Source organism: Geotrypetes seraphini, chromosome 7, assembly GCF_902459505.1.
Source record: "Geotrypetes seraphini chromosome 7, aGeoSer1.1, whole genome shotgun sequence".
Classification (NCBI taxonomy): domain Eukaryota; kingdom Metazoa; phylum Chordata; class Amphibia; order Gymnophiona; family Dermophiidae; genus Geotrypetes; species Geotrypetes seraphini.
In genome coordinates, this window is record NC_047090.1 from 107170717 (window position 1) to 107192603 (window position 21887).

A 21887-nucleotide genomic window follows, 5' to 3' on the forward strand; every position below is an offset into this window, starting at 1 on the left:
GGTGACACTCTTCCAGTCTGAGAATTGTCCATTTACCCATACTCTCTGTTTCCTATAGAAACATTGAAATAGACAGCAGATAAGGGCCACGGCTCAACTATTCTGCCCACCTCAATGACCCTCCCCTTCTTAACTCTGTGAAGAGATCCCACTGACGATCCCATTTCTTCTTAAAATCAGGCACGCTGCTTGCCTCGATCACCTGCAGTGGAAGATTATTCCAGTGATCAACCACTCTCTTGGTGAAAAAGTATTTCCTGGTGTCACCGTGCAATTTCCCACCCCTGATTTTCCATGGATGTCCTCTTGTTGCCTTTGGACCAGTTTTTAATCCACATGAGTATTTCACCCTCGATTCCATGGCATGCAATTTTCCGAAGTAGTCATTCATGTGGAACTTTGTTGAACGCCTTCTGAAAATCCAGATATACAATGTCAACTGGGTCGCCCTTGTCTATCTGTCTATTTATTCCCTTGAAGAAGTGCAGCAAGTTCGTCAAGCAAGATCTGCCTTTACTGAAACCGTGATGGCTGGTCCTCATCAGATTGTGTCCGTCAAGGTGATCAATGATGCGATCCTTTATCAGCGCCATTACCATATTTCCCAGTACCAAGGTCAGACTCACCGGTCTGTAGTTTCCTGGATCTGCCCTTGAACCTTTTTTGAAGATCGGCATAACATTCGCCACCTTCCAGTCTTCCGGAATCTTTCTCGATTTGATCGACAGTTTGGCTATTAGCTGAAGCAGTTCATTTCCTTGTTGACCTTCGGATGGATGCCATCTGATCCTGGGGATTTGTCGCTCTTAAGCCTATCAATCTACTTGCATACCTCTTCTAGACTGACCGTCAACCGTGTCAGTTTCCCATCTTCTTTTCCAGCCTATAGCCTGATGGGTTCCGGTATGCTGTGTATATCCTCTTCGGTAAATACAGACGCAAAAAATGTGTTCAATTTGTCGGTAATTTCTTTAAGAACATAAGAACATAAGCAGTGCCTCCGCTGGGTCAGACCACAGGTCCATCTTGCCCAGCAGTCCGCTCCCGCGGCGGCCCGAACAGGTCACGGCCTGTCTGATTCACCAGAAGGGGCCCCCTTGCCACCTTGGTTTCCCATTGAGTCTTATCTTCCCATCGAAGTCCTAACCCTCCGGTCTTGCACATGCACGACCTGGTTGGATTTCTATACTTATTACTTGGTTTGCTTTCTATACCTGTGTTACATCCCAGCACCTCTCTCAGTATCCCACGATCCCCCTATCCCTCAGGAATCCGTCCAATCCCTGTTTGAATCCCTGTACCGTACTCTGCCTGATCACTTCCTCCGGTAGCGCATTCCAAGTGTCCACGACCCTTTGGGTGAAGAAAAACTTCCTTGCATTTGTTCTGAACCTATCTCCCTTCAGTTTCTCCGAATGCCCCCTCGTGCCTGTTGACCCCTTCAGCCTGAAGAATCTGTCCCTATCCACCCTCTCTATGCCCCTCATGATCTTGAAGGTCTCTATCATATCTCCCCTGAGCCTCCTTTTTTCCAGAGAGAAGAGCCCCAGCCTATCCAACCTCTCGGCGTATGGGCAGTGTTCCAGCCCTCTTACCAGTTTCGTTGCTCTCCTTTGGACTCTCTCAAGCACTGCCATGTCCTTCTTGAGGTACGGCGACCAATATTGAACGCAGTATTCCAGATGTGGACGCACCATAGCTCGATACAATGGCATGATGACTTCCTGCGTCCTGGTTGTTATGCCCCTCTTTATGATGCCCAGCATCCTGTTGGCTTTTTTCGAGGCTGCTGCGCACTGTGCAGATGGCTTCAGTGATGCATCCACCAGCACACCCAAGTCTCTCTCAAGACTGCTGTCTCCCAATAATGCCCCCCCCAATTTGTATTTGAACAACGGGTTCTTTTTCCCTATATGCATGACCTTGCATTTTTCCACATTAAAGCGCATTTGCCATTTGTTTGCCCAGTCTTCCAGCTTGTCCAGGTCCCTTTGCAGGTCCTCACACTCCTCCCTAGACCTGACTCTGCCGCACAATTTGGTATCGTCTGCAAATTTTATAACCTCGCACTTTGCCTCTTTTTCCAGGTCATTGATAAATATGTTGAAGAGTAACGGCCCTAGCACCGATCCCTGTGGCACACCGCTTGTAACTCCCTGCCAGTCAGAGTATTGTCCCTTTACTCCGACCCTCTGCAGTCTACCCGACAACCAGTGCTCGATCCATCTGTGCACATCCCCTCCCACCCCGTGGTTCCACAGTTTCCTAAGCAGCCTTTCATGTGGCACCTTGTCGAAAGCCTTTTGAAAATCAAGGTAAATGATGTCTATAGGTTCCCCATTGTCCACCCGACTGCTTATTCCCTCAAAGAAGTACAGAAGGTTCGTTAAGCATGATCTTCCCTTACAGAATCCATGCTGGCTTGTTCTCAGTAGGCCATATCTCTCGATATGCTCGCAAATACCATCCTTGATCATAGCTTCCACCATCTTCCCTATAATTGAAGTCAGGCTCACCGGCCTGTAGTTTCCGGGGTCACCCCTCGATCCCTTCTTGAAGATAGGTGTGACATTCGCCAATTTCCAGTCCTCTGGTACCTCACCAGTTTTCAAGGATAGGTTGCAAACATGCTGGATTGTGCCCGCTATTTCTTGTCTTAGTTCTTTCAGAACCCTTGGGTGGATCCCGTCCGGGCCCGGCGATTTGCCGCATTTTAACCTGTCTATCTGCTTGAGGACATCCTCCTTACTTACCTCTATGTGTTCTAATTTTTCAGCCTGTTCCCCACTCATGAGCTCCTCTGAGTCTGGTATGTTAGATGTGTCTTCTCTCGTGAAAATCGACGAGAAGAATGTGTTCAACCTCTCAGCTACCTCTTTATCCTCCTTGATCACTCCCTTCCTATCCCCATCGTCCAACGGCCCCACCTCCTCTCTCGCTGGTCGCTTCCCCTTTACGTAACTGAAGAATGCCTTGAAGTTTTTCGCCTCCCTGGCCAGCCCCTCTTCATATTTCCCTTTTGCTTTTCTAACCTCTCGGTGGCATTCCTTTTGGCATTTCCTGTGCGCCTGGTGATTTTCCTCCGTTGGGTCCTTTTTCCATCTCCGGAAGGACACTTTCTTGTCGTTTAATGCCCTCTTTACTTCTGTTGAGATCCAAACCGGGTCCTTTGACCGCTTGTTCTTGCCGCCTTTCCTGAAACTTGGGACGTGCATTCTTTGTGCTTCCTGCAGGGTGTCCCTGAATAGGGTCCAGGCGCTTCCTACAGTCTCCATCCTAAGGACGTTTTTGAGCTTCCTCTCCACCATTTCCCTCATAGCAACATAGTTCCCTTTCCTGAAGTTGAACGCAGTTGTTGCGGTCCTCTTTACTGTGGGTGTCCCCCTTTCTAATGTGAATCGGATCGTGTTGTGGTCACTGTTGCCTAGTGGTCCTCCCACTTCTACCCCTCTTGCAGGCCCCCCTAATCCATTTAAGATGAGGTCAAGAGTAGCACTCCCTCGCGTCGGTTCCTTGACTAGTTGCTCCATGAAGCAGTCCCTCACAGCTTCTACAAATCCTGTTTCCTTGGTGCAGTTGGAGTGACCCGTACTCCAGTCAATCCCAGGGTAGTTGAAGTCCCCCATCACTGTTACACTTCCAGTCCTGCATTCTTGTCTCAGTTCAGCTTCCAAGTCGTGTCCGATTTCCTCCGGCGTACCAGGTGGGCGATAGTACAGCCCCAGTTTTATGCCTGTACCCTTGTTTCCCGGCAATTTGACCCATAGCGATTCCAGCCCCTCTGCCTTCTTTGCCATATCCATCCCGACCGAGTAGATAGAGTCCTTTATATATAGTGCTATGCCTCCCCCCTTCTTGTGGGTCCTGTCCCTCCTGTAGAGCTTGTACCCCGGCAGCGCCACATCCCATTGATTCTCCTCTGTCCACCATGTTTCTGTAATTCCAATTATATCCAGGTCCTCCCCCTTGGCTACGACCTCTAGTTCACCCATCTTGGCCATGAGGCTTCTTGCATTGGCGTATAAGCACCGCAGGTCCCGTCGTTTTTCCTCCACCTCCGTATTTACCTGGGCCGCCTCCCCTTGAATTTCGGGCAGTTCTCCTGTTCCCTGTGCTTCTGCTTTGCCCTTAGCCTTTACTCTCGCAGATTTCGGTTTCCCCACATTTCCGCCACCCCTATCTCCAGCTTCTCCACTGGGTTTTCTAGCCCTACCGGTCTCCTCCTGGGCTATCATCCCTTGAGGCTCTGTTTGATCCCCCTCGCCTTGTGGCACCCCTATATTGCACTCAGTTTTCGCCCTCGTGCCACCCAGTCCCCCTGTGTCTCTATGCCCCTTAGTCTCCTCCCAGCAAGCTCCCTTTACCTGGTGTTTCCCTCGCTGTCTGATCATAAGATTCACCGGTCTCTCTACTTCCTCCTTGCAGTCAGCCCGTTCAGCATCTGTTCTGGATACTGTTGTCCGAAGCGTCAACATCAGATCAGCTGTCGGCTTTCCCCCTCTCCTCAGTTTAAAGCCCTCTCGATCTCCTTCCTCACATTTGCTGCCAGTAGTCTAGTTCCCGCTGTGCTCAGGTGCAGGCCGTCTCGCCGGTAGAGCTGGCTCTTTCCCCAGAAGGACGTCCAGTTCCTCACAAAGTGGAAGCCCTCCTCCTGGCACCATCTCCTCAACCATGCATTCACAGCCTGGAGGTCTGCCTGCCTCTTTGCATCTGCTCTCGGTACAGGCAGGATCTCTGAGAATGCTATCCTCCGGGTACTCCGCTTCAGCTTTCGTCCCAGGGCCCTGAACTGGTCAGTCAGTGTGGCCATGCTGAAGTTCCTCCGGCTCACATCATTCGTTCCGATGTGGATTATCACCGCAGTCTCCTCTGTCTCTGCTCCGTCCAGGATCCTCTCGATCCTATCAGTGACATCTCGTGTCTTGGCCCCTGGGAGACAAGTCACTAGCCGGTCCTCCCTTCCTCCAGCTACGTGACTATCTACCTCTCTCAAGATCGAGTCTCCCACCACAATAGCAGACTTCCCTTTCCTCAGCAACCTCCTCTGTCTCAGGTCTGTGTCCTCAGTGTAATGTGGTGTCTCTCCCTCGGGTTCCCGGTGGATCACGATCTCCTCCTCTTGCGTGATTCCTCCGCTAGGTCCTTCCCCGGTGTCGCCTTGTGGATCCTGGGTCTCGTCTGCCGACATATGTCCGTGCAGCTGATGGTCCTGTTCCTCCACCTTCCTCCTATAGGCCTCCTCGATGAATCTCTCGAGGTCCCTCACCTGGTCCACCATGGGGTTTGCTCCGTCTGTGTCCTTGGTTGACCAGTTCGTCTCCTCTGTGTTTCTCAGTCCCTCTAGTCCCTCGAGTTCCTGGACCTTGACCCTCAATCTGCCGACCTCCTTCCTCAGGCTCTCCAGTTCCTGACACCGACTGCATATGTACTCCCGCCTTCCCAAGGGGAGGTAGTCGTACATATAACACTCTGTGCAGTATACTGGAAAGTACCTCTGGGTTCCTGGGTCCTCCATTGCTCTCGTGAAGTGCTGGTGTGCTCCTGCTGTGGGTAAGAGAGAGAAAATAGAAAAAGGAGAAACAAGAAAAGAGAAAAGTGAATTACTTGGCGTTTCTGGTTCCCTCGCAAGGCTCTTTGTCTTCCTTTAGCACACCCTTTATTCCACGGTCATCCAGCGGCCCCACCGTTTCCCTCACGGGTCGTTTCCCCTTAATATATCGAAAGAATGGCTTGAAGTTTTTCGCCTCCTTGGCTATTTTTTCCTCGTAGTCTCTTTTGGCCCCTTTTACCACCTTATGCCACCTGCATTAATGTTGTTTGTGCTTATTCCAGTTTTCATCAGTTTTTTACCTTTTCCATTCCTTAAACGAAGTTTTCTTGTCTCTGATCGCTTCCTTCACCTCTACAGTGAGCCATGCCAGTTCTTTGTTCTTTTTCCTCTTGGATTCTTTGTTGATATGCGGTATATATAGATTTTGTGCCTCGGTGACTGTGTCCTTAAAAAGGGGCTAAGCTTGCTGTAGCGTTTTTACAGTGCTTATCCTCTTCTTAATCTTCTTCCCCACCATGAGTCTCATCCCTTCGTAATTCCCTTTTCGGAAGTTCAGCACCGTGGCCGTCGTTTTGGACCAATGTTTCTCACCTACATCTAGGTCAAAGCGGATCATATTTTTATCGCTGCTTCCCAGCGTCCCTTCCACTTCTACATGTTGTGCCGGTCGTAGTCCATTTAGAATTAAGTCCAGAATTGCATTTCCTCTCGTATTTTTCTTGACGAGTTGTTCCAGGAAGCAATCGCCTACAGTATCCAGGAACTTGGTCTCCCTAGCGCAGCCGGAGGTGCCTAGGCTCCAGTCTATCCCTGGATAGTTGAAGTCACCCATGATAACTACGTTGCCTCCCTTGCAGTTGCGCTTAATCTCGTCTGTCATTTCCCCATCAATTTCTTCGGACTGCCCTGTGGGTCGGTAGTAGAGGCCAATCTTTGTTTCCAGTCCATTTGTTCCTAGAATTTTGATCCATAGAGACTCTAACTTATCCATCAGTTGTGGTGTGTTCTCTCCAGTTGATTCAATTCCCTCTTTGACATATATGGCAATGCCCCCACTTTTTTGAGCCACTCTGTCTCTGCGGTGTAGTTTGTATCCTGGTAGCACAGTTTCCCAGACGTTTTCCTCATTCCATCATGTTTCTGTGATGCTGATGATGTGAATGTTATCTTTTTGTGCCATAGCTTCTAATTCACCTATCTTATTCCTTAGAGTCCTTGCACTTGTGTACATACACTTGGGTTTACAACCTGTTCCTTTCTTGCATTTCCTACCCTCTTGTGTCCCTTTCAATCTGTCTTGCTTGTAATCCGGTGGGCCTTCCCCTATATCTTCCTGTACGGTATTTTCTGGTGAGTCTTCCCCTCTATCTTTCTGCATGGTATCCTCCAGGTATACTAATTCCCGAACAAACGACTCTCTCTCGGTCGACTGTCGGCTTTCCCCTTCTTCCTAGTTTAAAAACTTCTCAACTTCTCTCTTGATGTTGCTTGCAAGTAGCCTTGTTCCATCTCTGTTGAGGTGGAGTCCATCCTTCCTGTATAGCTTGCTCTTCCCCCAGAACACCGTCTAGTTGCGCATGAAGTGGAATCCTTCTTCCTCACACCAGTGCCGCATCCACGCGTTGATTGCTTGGAACTCCATCTGTCTCTTCTCATCTGCCCTGGGTACCAGCAGGATCTCCGAGAATGCTGTCCTCTGCGTTCTGGTCTTCAGCTTCCTTCCTAGCATCCAGAACTGGTCCTCCAGTACTTCCCTGTTGTAGTTCCTGTTGCTCACGTTGTTTGTCCCCACATGGATCACCCCCGCCGTATCTTCTTCTTCCACACTGTTGATGATCCTGTCAATGCGGCTCACTATGTCTTCTACCTTGGCTCCCGGTAGGCAGGTCACCAGCCGATCCAGTCTTCCTCCCGTCAAAGTCCATCTCAGTGCTATTACAGCTTTTCACACACCAGTCGAGGGAAAACCTCTTACTGCTCATCCTTTGGTCTCCAGATTCATGAAAGGACTTTTCAATGTGAAACCACCTCTCCAGCCTCCACCTGTCGTCTGGGACCTTAATGTGGTCCTTTCCAGTTAAATGAAGCCACCATTTGAACCAATGGTCACAGCTCATCTTACGTTTCTCACCTGGAAAGTTGTCTTCCTTATTGCTCTCACCTCTGCCAGGAGGATCAGTGAGTTACAAGCATTAGTAGCAGATCCACCCTTCACAGTTTTTCATCATGACAAGGTGGTTCTGCATACACATCCAAAGTTTCTTCCAAAAGTTGTCACTGAATTTCATCTCAATCAGTCAATTGTTTTACCAATGTATTTTTTCCTAAGCCTCATTCTCATGCTAGAGAAACCGCTTTGCATACTTTGGACTGTAAACGAGCTTTGGCCTATTACATTGAGCGGACAAAGCCACATTGAACATCTCCCCAACTTTTCGTCTCTTTTGATTCAAACAAGTTGGGGCATCCTATTTCTAAAAGAACAATTTCCAACTGGCTGGCTGGCTGCATCTCGTTCTGTTATGCTCAAACTGGACTGGCACTGGAGAGTCATGTCACAGCCCACAAAATTAGAGCTATGGCAGCTTCTGTGGCTTTCCTCAGATCTACTCCCATTGAGGAAATCTGTAAAGCTGCCACCTGGTCCTCAGTTCATACCTTCACTTCTCACTACTGTCTGGAGTCTTTCTCCAGACAGGACGAGCGCTTCAGCCAATCTGTATTACAAAATGTATTTTCCTAAGGCCAACACTCCCACCATCCCATTTCTGTTAGCTTGGAGGTCACCCATACATGAGAATATGCTGCCTGCTTGTCCTGGGATAAATCACAGTTACTTACCGTAACAGGTGTTATCCAGGGACAGCAGACAGATATTCTCACAACCCACTCTCTTCCCCGGGTTGGCTTCTTAGCTGGCTTATCTTAACTGAGGGGCCGTGTGCCCTACGTCGGGCGGGGAGGCACTCGTGCATGCGCGGTTCGGGCTATCGCAAACTTTCTAAAGACTTAAAATACGGATGTACTTTTAAAGTGGTCCGTACCGGGGCTTTGAGGGTTACATCACCCATATGTGAGAATATCTGCCTGCTGTCCCTGGATAACACCTGTTTTGGTAAGCAACTATGCTTTTGCACTATTAGGTAGGATTCTATAAACGGTGCCTAACTTAAAGACTGACACGCGAAAGCACCGTTTTCCTAGGCGTCTATGATTTAGGCACAATGTATAGAAACATCCCTAGGTACCTAAAAATAGGCACGCTGGTATAGAATAACCCTCTAAGTTCCAAGGAATAGCGATTACCCATTAGATGATGGTACAGCATTATATACTTCTGATATGCCACCAATGCTCTCTCCAAGGATTGGCTGGGTAGGTGCAAATTTTTTCTCATCGAAGCGACAGGTTCTAAAAAAAAATTTTGTGTGTGTGAACAACAAGTTTTAAAAACCAACAATTCTCCAAATTTGCAAGTATTGTTGTGAGCAACCATGTAAAATCTGTGAGCGATGCTCCTAGAATGTATGAGCAATTGCTCACGTGCTCATCTTAAAGGGAACGTAGTACGCCACCCATTAGTGCTTCAGTTCTGAAAATGTCAGAGCACCTTCAATAGGAAACATAAATTCTAATATTTTCATGTGCATTGAAAGTTCTATCTCCCATGATGCTTTGTTTCTCTCCTCCAGGGTAATATCATGTTAGCAGCAGAGTCTGAGTGTGAGCAGGCTCAGTGGCTAGAAATGCTGCACGAATCAGGAAAAGTGTAAGTAATTAGACTGTTTTCTCTGTCCTTCACCCAATATTAACAATAATTTAGTAACAGAAGTACATGTGCAGGGGAATTCTATAAATGGCACTTAAAACTGTGTGTGCAAATTTAGACGCCTGCCCAATTAAATGAGTAATGAGAGTATTAGTTTCAAGTTTATTAAAACTTTTGATTGAACATCTATCACAGATTCTAAGCGTTGTACATAAAAAGGGATATAGGTTAAAAACAAAACTTATATATAAAAAAACAACAAATGACTTGGACAATAACGGACTTACAAGAACAAAAGGAAGGTAAAACTACAATAAAAGTTAAAAGTAAACATGCAAAGGGAAAAACGAGAGAGTAGGTTTCGAAAATTTGAATCAATCTGCTCACGTAGAAACAGTGTACCAGGGACAATAGTGGTTGTCACAGAAGTGACAAAATAAGGAGATATTTATTGTTCAAAAGCATCTTTGAAAAGAAAGGCTTTTAATGCTCCTTCACTGGGATGCTAACAATCATTTATGAACACTGGCAAGATATTGGATTTATGCGCACATCATACTAAGTGCTAGGCTATAAAGTTGTGTGGGCAAATCCTTTAGCGAGCACCTAAAAAGGGGGCGTGGCCACAGGAGGTGTATGGGTAGGTCAAGGGTGTTCACTAAAGATGCACATGCTATTCATGGGATCTTGCTTAATTAAGGTATAGGGATTTTCAACATGGTTCAGTTGATGTAAATCCTTGTGCCTAAAAATTGAGAATGGATCTCAACACTATACGCTATTCTATAACTGGCGCCCGACTCAGAGCGCATTTTTTGGCACCCAGATTTGGGTGCCATTTACTGAATTTAGGGGTCCTTTTATTAAGGTGCGCTAACTGATTTAGCAAGCTCTAAAGATTAGTGTGTGCTCATCCACAGTGCCATCGCTGACCTGCCCACTTTTTAGTTGGGTGATCTGTGGAGATATTCAATGGCACTCTCCAATTAAGTGCCACTGAATAGCCCCACTTAGGCAGCAGGAAGTGACTTAAGCTGGCTGGAGAGGCTCCTACTGGCTTAAATCGCTTTGCATATTGGGCCGTATATCTAATTCTGAAGGCCATTGTAGGGACATTGAGAGGATGGAGACAATTTGGAGAAGGGTTATTAAAATGATGCTGTCGGTAATAGATAGCCTATTCGTGGACTTACTGGAGAACAGAAGGGAAAGGAGGGATATAACAGATACATTCAAATGTTTGGCAGGCTTTATTATATAAGAAGTTGCAATTTTCCATACAAAAATCAATTCAAGGACAAGGGCATCATGATATAAAGTTGGATAAGAAGAGGCTGAGAGAAACTATGAACAAGTATTTCTTTACATTAGCAGTGATGGAAATCAATGCTGTAACAGAAATGAAGTAGCTCATGTAAGACACACAATACATGAGAGTGGAAAGAACAGGGTGGAGAGGCTGGATAAATGTCATATGGTAGGGGAAAAGGGAAACACCAGGTTGCTTGTTTAGAGAAGCCCATATTTTCATTTATGCTAAATGTTAGAGGACAAAAAAGAGAAAATATGAAAGGTGGCTGAAGTTGAAGAATAGCATAGTACTCATCTCACTGACACTCATTTTGACCTTGAAAAGTCAATTTGCTCTTCTTTGCTTCAGGGAAATATTTACTGTACTTGACCAAAACTTGTCTTGAGCTATCAATGAAAAGATGCAAACTAAATCTCAATGAGCAGGTATGCAGTTTGGTAAGTACCTGTTTTCACAAAGAAATCACAGCTTTACATACCAAAATGGCTTTAAAAATTGTTCTTTCAGTAGTCAGGCTTTTATGGCTGACAGCTGGAATGTATCCTTAGATACAACAGTGTGCATTAGACAAACTGAGCCAGACTATCAGAAAGGAGCTGCATAATGGAAGTGGATACTGGATGGAAGGAGGTTCAGAGAGAGAAAGGGGGGTATGCTGGATTGAAGGGGAGGGAGAAATAAAGAGAGGAGGTACTGATTGAAAGGAGAGGGGTAGAGAAGATAGAGATGATGCAAGACTGGGGAATAAGAGGAATGAGAAAGCCAGGGTGAGGGGAAAAAATGGAAAGCTTTAAGTAGATGCAATAAAAAGAGGGAAATTGAAGACTAGATAGTGAGATGAATTAAATCTTTGTGGACAGAGAGACAGAAAAATAAATGAAAAAAAGGTGAAAGGAAAGATCAATGTTGGGGATTGATATATTGGAGAAAGTGAAAAAGATAGGAGAAAAGAGAAAAATGACAAATGGATAGGAAACTCTAGCAAAAGCGTGACCACAACATGTGTGTATATACATCAATATCAATATGGTACATGAATGTGCATTTACATACTCAATATGGAACCATTTTTAAAGAGATTTCTTCAGGTAAATGAGCTTCTGTAGCACCTGGTAGACTGGTATAGTCCTTACGAATTGGTTATATACCTCACTGCTACCAGCAGGTGGAGACTGAGAACAAACTTGTTTATCAGGATAGCTTCCCCTCTTGTAATCCAGTCTTCTTCAGGCTCCATTAAAGCAAGTAGTAAGACTAATTTGGCTCCCCTCTAGTACTGTTGGAATTTTGTTTTGGACTCCTGGGTTCCCCTTTTGTGCTGGATAGAACTTGGAGGGGTCCTGTTTGGGGATCCGTCTGACCTTGGGGTTGTTAAACTCGCTGGATCCCTCCCCCCACCTTCCTCCACCTCCCCACATTTTTGTAGAGGTGCCTTGGCCGGCGGCCTGACCCCCTGATTGGTCAGCCCTCCAGCTTTGAGAGCCATGGAGTCTATTCTGTCTAAGTGAAAAAAAAATTCTGAGGTGTGCCGGTCTAAAGGGCTCAATTCCCTTTAAATCTGCCATTTGTATTGTTTATTTCTCATTTAACTGGCACTTTTATTACAGCTAGGGCATTTTTCAGCACAATGAGCATTTTAAAGGGGGGGGGAGGAAAGCTCATTGTGCTCCAGACACGAGTTACTCGCATCCGGTCTATGCAAGCGTTGTGCAGGCTGGAGTGGTGGGGGAGTCTCGTCGGCAGCGGTTGCTGGCGGCCAGGGCACCCCACCACATGTACCTCGTGAAGGATTCTTTTACTGCTAGAGCAGCTGGGGATTTCCTTTTCGTGTTGGGCGGTGCCTCAGCATCAGGAAAGTCCCAGGCTTTTCAGACAAGACAGGCCACAGGAGCTCCAATTTTGGCAGTTTCAGGTCCAATTTTGGCAGGAACCTCCTTCTTAATTTCTGTTATCTCAGGTGACCTTCCCTCTGTTCTGGAAATACAGGGACAAGGTATGGCAGGGTCCCCTGCTGGGACAGGGAGTCCCTTGGGGCCGCCGGGGGTTTTCCCCCTGAATTTATGTTAGCACTTTGTAAAGCTTATGTGCTGGCGGCTGGAGGTTTCATGTCCACTCTAGGGGTCTCAGGGTTTTTTTTGCCCTTGATGTCTTCCCTGGTGTGGCCCCAGGCATCGGTGGTTTTGCCCCCCTTCTACTCCTCACATCCAAGCGCCCGAGGGTTTCTTGGGATGAGGATTTTTGCCCAGAGGAGCAAGATGTTATTGATGAGGACCTGGACCCTTGGAGAGATTTCCAGGATCCTCATGGGGGGTCGGATTCCACAGCAAAGATGCGTCTGTGATGCGCATTTTTCAGCGGGAAGAGCCTCATGAGCTAATTCTTCAGGTCTCCTCAGTTTTTCACTTTGAGGACAATGTGTCGGAGCCCCCATGTACGATGGACCCCTTGCTTAAAGGGATACGCTCTGCTTCCCGCTCTTTTCCTATGCATCAGGACATTATGCTCTCACAGTGGCCGGTGCCAGAAGCTCCCTTTCATTTTGCATGTTCCATGACCTACCTGTTTCCCATTCCTAAAGGGGATAGGGACTCTGAAGTCGCCTGTGGTAGACGCAGTGGTCTCGGCCATCTCTAAGAGGCAGACCGTGCCTGATGAGGGTGGTGAGGCCTTGAAGGACCCAGAGGAGCATAAGTTGGAGTCTCTCCTTAAACAGAGTTTTGATGTGACAGCTCTTGCAATGTGTGACTTGCTGGTGGTTCAGGCGTGTTTTCGCTGGGCCGAGCATATGCTTGACAGTAAATCTGAGGATTGGGAATTGCTCAAGTGCGAGGTGGCAATGATTGAATTGAGTGCCTTTTATCTTTCAGATGCCATGTATGACCTCTTGCGAGCTTCTGCCAAGTCATTGGCGTTTGCAGTGGCAGCTCGCCGTACCTTGTGGCTTCGCACTTGGTCAGCGGATTCGGCGTCCAAAGCTAAGTTGACAAATTTCCTTTTAAAGGATCTTTCTTGTTTGGTGAGGACCTGGACAAGTTAGTTCAGACTCTCACTGATTCTAAAGTGCTTCGTTTGCCTGAGAATAGGCCTAGGCCGCTGGCTCGAGGTGGTGCTGCTCGTGGGCATGGGCGTGATTTCCGCCACTTCTGCCCTGGTCGAGGGGCTGCCTCTTTCCAGTCTCATGGGCTCTCCAGAGGCAGGTTCTTCCAGCGCATGCAGTCCTTTTGTGGGCCCCACCGGGTGCTGGTAGTGCCCCCGCCATCTGTCCTGCCCAATTACTCCTTACCAGCGCGCATCTTGGTTCCGGTGGGTGCCCAGCTGAGGGATTTTTATCCGAAGAGGGCAGACATCACGTCCGATTAGTGGGTCCTGGAGATGATTCGGGACTGTTATTCTCTGGAGTTTGCCCGTTCCTTGCCAGACCATTTTCTTGCTTCTCCCTCGCAGGTCGCATGGAAGCAGCAGGCCTTTCGCCAGACCCTTCAAAGATTGTTAAGTCGCCACGCTGTGGTTCCAGTTCACCCACAGGAGTGGGACACAGGTTGGTACTCAATTTACTTAATGGTGCCAAAGAAAGAAGGGACATTTCAGCCCATCCTGGATTTAAAGGGGGTCAGCAGGGCTCTTCACATGCCTTCCTTCTGCATGGAAACTCTGTGGTCTGTGATTCTAGTGGTTCAGCTGGGGGAGTTTCTGATCTCTCTAGATCTGGCCTACTTTCACATTCCTATTCAGGCCTCTCATCATCGCTTCCTGCACTTTGCAGTCTTGGGGCAACACTATCAGTTCTGTGCACTTCCCTTTGGTCTGGCCACAGCTCTGCAGACATTCACCAAGGTGATGGTGGTCATTGTAGTGGCTTTGGGAAAAGAGGGCATTCTAGTTCATCCCTACGGGGACGACTAGTTGATTCGAGTAAAGTCGTTCCAGGAGATCACCAGGGTCATGGCTCGGGTGGTGGAGTTTCTGCAGTCACTGGGATGGGTAGTCAACCTTTCCAAGAGCTGGTTGTCTCCATCTCAGCACCTGGAGTATCTAGGAGTGTTGTTCGACACCTCCTTGGGGAAAGTCTTCCTTCTGGAGGCCTGGGTAAGCAAATTGCAATCCCAGATTATCTGCTTATGGTGTCCCGGTGTCCTCGGGTGCAGGATTTCCTCCAAGTCTTGGGGTCAATGACGGCTTCCCTCGATGTAGTGAGGTGGTCGCAGGCCCACATGCATCCTCTTCAGTATGCTCTTCTTCGGAGGTGGTGGCCTCAGAGGCACAGTCTGGATCATCCTGTTCCGCTTCCAGGCTTGGCTCGGTGCAGTCTTCGTTGTTGGTTCCAGACCTCCCATCTTGTTCAAGGGGCGAGTCTGGACCAGCCGCAGTGGACGGTGCTGCTCACAGATGCCAGTCTTCTTGGTTGGGGAGCTCAGTGTCTAGGTCACTCAGCTCAGGGCACCTGGTCCATGGAGGAGGCTTCTTGGTCGATCAATGTCTTGGAGACCAGAGCTATCCATCTGGCGCTGTTAGCCTTCCAGTCCTTTCTGATGGGCAAGTCAGTCAGGGTTCTTTCGGACAATCTAATCTAATCTAATCTAATGCTTGGCTTTGTATACCAAGACTTCAATCCAGGAAAGCTTGTCTTGGTGTACAATAACTAGTTTAGGCTAAAAAGGACTAAGAGAAGGGAAATCGAAAAGTAGTTAGTTACCAAAATGCTCAGTGAACAGGATAGTTTTCAAAGACTTACGAAAAAAGAAAAGGAGATGGAACTTCTTAAAAAGAGTGAGAGATTATTCTAGAGTTGAGAAAACTTAAAAAACAAAGAGTGACCAAAGATCTTAGTTCCTTTGATACCTTTACTAGAAGGATAGGATAGTTTGAGTTGTTGGTCACCCGTTGCAAAAGAGAATCTATAAAGATTCAAAGATAAAAGGACTAGGGGAGTGAAAATGCTATGAAGAATTTTAAAGATGACACAAGCATATTTGAACTGAACTCTAAAATACTCAGGGAGCCAATGAAGATTATGAAGCAATGGTGTCACATAATCGAACTTATGCTTCCCGAAAATCAATTTAGCAGCAGTGTTATGGACCAATTGCAGTCTAGAAAGGCAGGTTTTTGTAATACTAAGATAAAAGACATTACAATAGTCAAGGTGAGATAATAATAATAACTTTATTTTTGTATACCGCAGTACCAGAATAGTTCAGAGCGGTTTACATGACAAAATGATTGACTGAACTAGGATGGAGAAGTGATGTTGATGAAAAAGGTGTCTAACCTTCCTCAACACAAGCAAATTGAAAAAACATTTCTTAATCACAAAATTGATCTGAGCCTTGAAAGAAAGTGAGGAGTCAAGAAAGACTCCCAGAATCCTGGCAGAAAACTCGATCTGCAAGGAGGATCCAGAAGCTAGTGTCACAGAGCTAGGCAGATAGTCCAATTTTGGGCCTAGCCACAATAACTTCATCTTAGACGTGTTTAGTTTCATCTGAACGGCCTGGTCCCATAATTGGAGTTTCAAGATACAAAGATTGACTTTAGATTCTAAATCGATGATATCCGGCTCTATCTCTGTCAGTATGAAAATGTCGTCTGCATAGGTAAGTGGAGTTTCACAGGTAGACAACCTAAAAATATTAAGGGTAGTCATGTAAAGATTAAATAATATTGGGGAAAGTGGAGATCCCTGAGGGACTCAACAAGAGGGCTGCCAAGAAACAGATGACTTACCTTCAAGATTCACTGAATAAGAGCGATACAAGAGAAATTTAGAGAACTAGTCCAAGACTGTTTGGTGAAGACCTATATCTGAAAGCAGCTGAAGCAGAATGTTGTGATGAACCATGTTGAATGCTGCAGATAAATCAAATTGAAGTAGAATAGAGTATTTATTTTGAAAATGAATTTGTTGAATTTTAGAGAGAAGAGAGATCAATAGAGTTTCAGTACTAAAGTTGGAACGGAATCCATGTTGAAATGACTGAAGTAAAGAGAATTTTTCCAGGTAATCAGTAAGTTAACTAGCTACAATTGATTCTAGCATTTTTGTAAGTAAAGGTATATTAGCGATTGGGCGGTAATGAGAAAGAACAGAATGCCACGGCGGTGGCCTATGTCAATCATCAGGGGGGCACCAGGAGCACTTTGGTGGCACAGGAGGCGGCTCTGTTCATGGTCTGGGCAGAGTTGCACCTTCAAGAAATTTTAGTCTCCCACATAGCTGGAGTGGAGAATGTTCAAGCGGACTTCCTAAGTCGTCACGTGCTAGATCCCGGAGAGTGGTGTCTAAGCCCTGTGGCCTTTCAGTTGATAGTTCAGTCTTGGAGTCAGCCCCTCATGGTCCTGATGGCCACATGTGTCAACGTCACATCTCTTCAGTCGTCGCAGAGATGGTCAGACCAAGGGTAGCCGGTTGGGCTTTTTCGAGCGGAGACAGTTGCGTAAGTTGGATGTCAGACGGGTCCTTCACTCTTATGTGCAGAGGACCCATAAGATCAGGAAATCCGATCATCTCTTTGTCCTTCTAGCGGGTCCTCTTAAGGGGGATAACGCTTCTAAAGCTACTATTGCACGTTGGATCAAGGAGACTATTGCTTCCACTTATCTTTTGAAGAAAAAGTCTGTTCCAGAGTTTCTCATTCCACTCGGGGTCAGGCAGCTTCTTGGGCTGAGTCTTCTCTAGTGCCTCCAGTGGATATTTGCAAGGCTGCAGTTTGGTCTTCTCTGCATTCCTCTGTCAGACACTACCGTGTGGAGGTTCAAGCGCATCGGGATGGAGGAGTGTGTGGCACAGTGGTTGGAGCTACAGCCTCGGCACCCTGGGGTTGTGGGTTCAAACCCCGTGCTTCTCCTTGTGACCCTGGGCAAGTCACTCAGTCCTCCATAACCTCAGGTACGTTAGATAGATTGTGAGCCCACCGGGACAGGTAAGGAAACATACTTGAGTACCTGATTGTAAAACCGCTTAGATAATCTTGATAGGCGGTATATAAAAACCTAATAAACTTGAAACTTGAAACTTATTCGGTGAACATGTTCTGGTGTCGACCCTTCGGGGTCCCACCCTTAATGGGTACTGCTTTGGTACGTCCCATTCGTAAGGACTATACCAGTCTATCAGGTGCTACAGAAGGAGAAATTAGGTTCTTACCTGCTAATTTTCTTTCTGTTAGTCTGTAGACTGGTATAGTCCCCCACCCTATCTGTCTATGTGCGGTGATTGCGGGTTTTTGTTTTGCTCGCGTGCAGATTTTTTTTTTGTATGGGTTCTAGAATTTTTCTAGGGAGAATTAAGAACAGCGGCTATGGCTCAGCTGATGAGCTGTGGGGATATTTTCTATACCAGGGTTTAGTACTACACATGTTCCAACAGTTGTTTACCAGTGTTTGTTGTTTTTACACTCCTGTTCGGAGTGTGTTTTACTGTTTTCAGTTGAAGTCTTTCCTAGGTTCTGCTTGGCTATTCGGTAGACTGGATTGCAAGAGGGGAAGCTATCCTGATATACACGTTTGTTCTTAGTCTCCACCTGCTGGTAGCAGTGAGGTATATAACCCATTCGTAAGGACTTTACCAGTCTACAGGCTAACAGAAAGAAAATTAGCAGGTAATAACCTAACTTCTCCTTTTATCCATTGAAGACTTCTTTGAAAATTATTTTCCACTTTCTGTGGGAAAAATAATACATCCTATGCACAAAACTTGTACTTTTCTTCCTCGGAAGATGGAGCAGTACAATGGGTTCAGTTAGGTGATAATGCTGGGATTTCATTTTGGGATGCAGAAATCTAAAGGAACTCTATACAATAGGAAATAAGAGGCTGATATGCACAGACCAGGAAAGAGAGCTTAGGGTGTTGGTATCTGAGGATCTGAAGGTGGCAAAACAATGGCCTAGATTCACTAACCTTACCTTACCGATCCGTGGGCGATCCGATCCCGGGCCGGGCAACCGATTCACAATGAGTCTGCATGTAAATTGACTCAATCAGAGGCACACGCCTGCACACCTACACACCTACACCCTGCACACCTGCACCCCTACACCTCTGCACCCTTGCACACCTACAGCGACTGTAGATGGTCTGCGCATGCGCTTGTTGCTATATAGATCAGAATGTCTGCTATGCCAACCAAAAAAAGGCTGGATGTTTAATCAATTTTCTTCTGCAACCTACTTTGACACTGTCAGGTGTCAAATACGTGAAAATCTTTTGAGGAAATTGTACGGTAGTTTTACTGTAAGAAGGCAGAAAACTTTAATTGAGAGAGGCAGTGAGTTATTGAATACCAGTTATATCTTGGTCTTTCTACACAGAAAAAAAAGTTGGCTGGCTTTGGCATTTTTGTTCTTTACATACAGTGAGAAATCAATTGCTGATATCAGAGGATGTCTAACAGAGACAATTTTTCTGACATCCTATCTCCTTGACAGTGTTTTTCTAGGTGGGGGTGGGGGGGGGTGTTGCTTTTACCCTAGAGGGCTACAGACTTTTAACTTCTTATGATAGGGCAGAAAAATCCCACTGGATGTTAAAGGCAGGCGCGGTTTTGATTGAGAACTATTCGTGAGCAAGTGGTTTTAACCCGTGGGTTTAAAGAGGGGCTGCACTGCGGCGTGTTCTGGAACAGAACAGAACATGCTGTAGTGCAGCCCCGCTGTAAGCCCGCGGGTTTAAACCACGGACTCGCAGAGAGGCAGGGCGACAGATAGCAGGGTTTTTGCATAAGGCAGAGAGCAGGAAAGGACGTGAGCGTCTGGTCCTCAGCAGTCACTTCTTTTTTGATCAGCCAGCCCAGTCGAATTTGTTTAGTGAATCGAGGCCCTTCCTACTTTGCATGCCGTTTCCTCTCATTTGCATGTGCGGATCGGGTGAGGATCAGATCGGGAGGAAGGTTAGTGAATCGGGTTGGGGTCGCAAACTGGTCGGGACACGATCGGTGGACTTAGTGAATCTAGGCCAATGTGACAAGGTGGTGGCCAAGATCAGAAGGATGCTTGGCTTTATAGAGAGGGGCATAACCAGCAGAACAAAGGAGGTGATAATGCTCCCGTACAAGTCATTAGAGCAGGGGTCTCAAAGTCCCTCCTTGAGGGCCGCAATCCAGTCGGGTTTTCAGGATTTCCCCAATGAATATGCATGAGATCTATGTGCATGCACTGCTTTCAGTACAAATTCATTGGGGAAATCCTGAAAACCTGACTGGATTGCGGCCCTCAAGGAGGAACTTTGAGATCCCTGCATTAGAGAGACTGCATTAGGAGTATTGTGTTCAGTTTTGGAGGTCATATTGTCAAGAATGTAAAAAGGCTTAAGTCTGATCAGATGAAAGCAGTCAAAATAATATGGAGTCTGTACTGGAAGAGACTTGAAATCTTGAAAATGTATAACCTGGAGGACAGGCGAGATAGAGGAGATGTAATACAGATATTTTAATTCTTGAAAGATAATAAGGAACAAAACAACTCTTTCCAGAAACTGAGAGACTATAGAACTAGAGGACATGAAATGAGGTTACACGGTGGAAAATGTATTAAAAGCAACAAGCAAAAAATCCAACAGAACTGCAGTGAAATATTGAATCGAAAAACAAAAGCAAAAACTGCACTAATGGTGTATATAGGACGCCAAGTCTTTAATTAACAATCATATATATGAATATAAATATAGTCATGAAACAGTTTGTATCCAAACCAGGACCCGACACTCCTTCCTCAGGGGTCCTAATGTGTATCACATACAAAGAAACCTGATGGATAACATCTGGAATCAGCAGTGTTAGAGAACAGCTGAGCAAACAGTGTGAGCTCCTACATGGTGCAGGGTAATATTTCCTCCTATATGTTTTAAGGGTATTTCTATGTAACTTCATCGAGTGTCCCCTAGTCTTTGTAATTTTTGAAAGATTAAAACATTGATTCACTTATACCTCTTCTACACCACCCAGGTATTTGTAGACCTCAGTCATATATCCCCTCAGCTATCTCTTTTCCAGGCTGAAGAGCCCTAACCTTTTTAGCTTTTCCTCATAAGAGAGAAACTCAATCCCCTTTATCCTTCTGGTTGCTCTTCTTTGAACCGCTATATCTTTTTTGAGATATGGCGACCGGAATTGAATGCTTACTCAAGGTGAAGTTGCACCATGGAGCAATACAGAGGCATTATAATATTTTTGGTCTTACTTACTGTCCCTTTCCTAATTATTCCTAGCATCCTGTTTGCTCTTTTGGCTGCCACTGCACACTGGGCAGAAGGTTTCAGCATGCTATCTTTTTTTTTTCTTGGGTGCTGACCTCTAAGGTGGACCCTAGCATCTGGTACCTATGATTTGGATATTCTTCCCAATGTGCATCACTTTGCATTTGTCCACATTAAATTTCATCTGCCATTTGGATGTCCAGTCTTCCAATTTCCTAAAGTCTGCCTGCAATTTTTCAGTCTGCATGCATTTTAACAATTTTGAACAGTTTAGTGTCATCTGCAAATTTAATCACTTCATTTGTCATTCCAATTTCCAGATCATTTATAAATATGTTAAACAGCACCAGTTCCAGTACAGATCACGCTTTAAAGACTACCAAAAAAAAAAAAAAGAGCCATAGAAGGGGTAGACTGCACAAGGCATCAATTACAACCCTAAGGGAGGTGGGGTGGGGGAGGTGTAACCTGAATAGAGTTACAAGTACACCATACCTGCCTTTCTGGGCAAACTGGATGGCCTATGATAGTCTTTATCTGCCAACATTTACTGTGCTTCTTTGAGAAACTTGTCAGATACTCATCAGACATCAGACAGGATGCATTCTTTTGCAGAAAAAAATGTTTTTCAACTACTTGGCTGTCTTAGTGTCACTCTCAGTTGAAAAGGGATGGCCTCATCCTCCCCTCCTACAATCAAAGGTTTACTGCGGTTCATTGCATTTCTAGAAAATCTATTACATCTAATAAATTATTAAAGAAAACATTAGCAACCAGGCATCTGGCACTTAACTTAACCCAGGTCCAATACTTCCTTTGCTCTAGTCCAAAATTCTGGATCTACTTTTGATTCATGACACATTGGAAGAGCAAGGCAGACTTGATCTGTTATCTGCATTGCAGCGTGACTGTACTAGCCCAAAAAAAAAATCTGCTTACAACATTATCTTTTTTACCTTCTTTGTCACTGTTAACATTGAGCCATAGTGATTGGTCTGTAGTTCATCTATTGCGCTGGTCATGATGTGTGAAGGACGAGGAAGATAATGGGATTTGGGTTTGCA

General features: G+C 46.0%; 1 protein-coding gene across 4 annotated transcripts in view; it reads left to right on the forward strand.

Annotated features, from left to right (window-relative positions):
* PLEKHD1 (pleckstrin homology and coiled-coil domain containing D1) overlaps nt 1–21887 on the forward strand; it is a 110925-nt gene that overhangs the window by 44983 nt on the left and 44055 nt on the right. For all 4 annotated transcript variants that reach the window (XM_033952356.1, XM_033952358.1, XM_033952357.1 and 1 more), the window contains exon 4: nt 9244–9320. In XM_033952356.1, coding sequence (XP_033808247.1) covers nt 9244–9320 — 77 coding nt within the window. The remainder of the gene's footprint in view (nt 1–9243; nt 9321–21887) is intronic.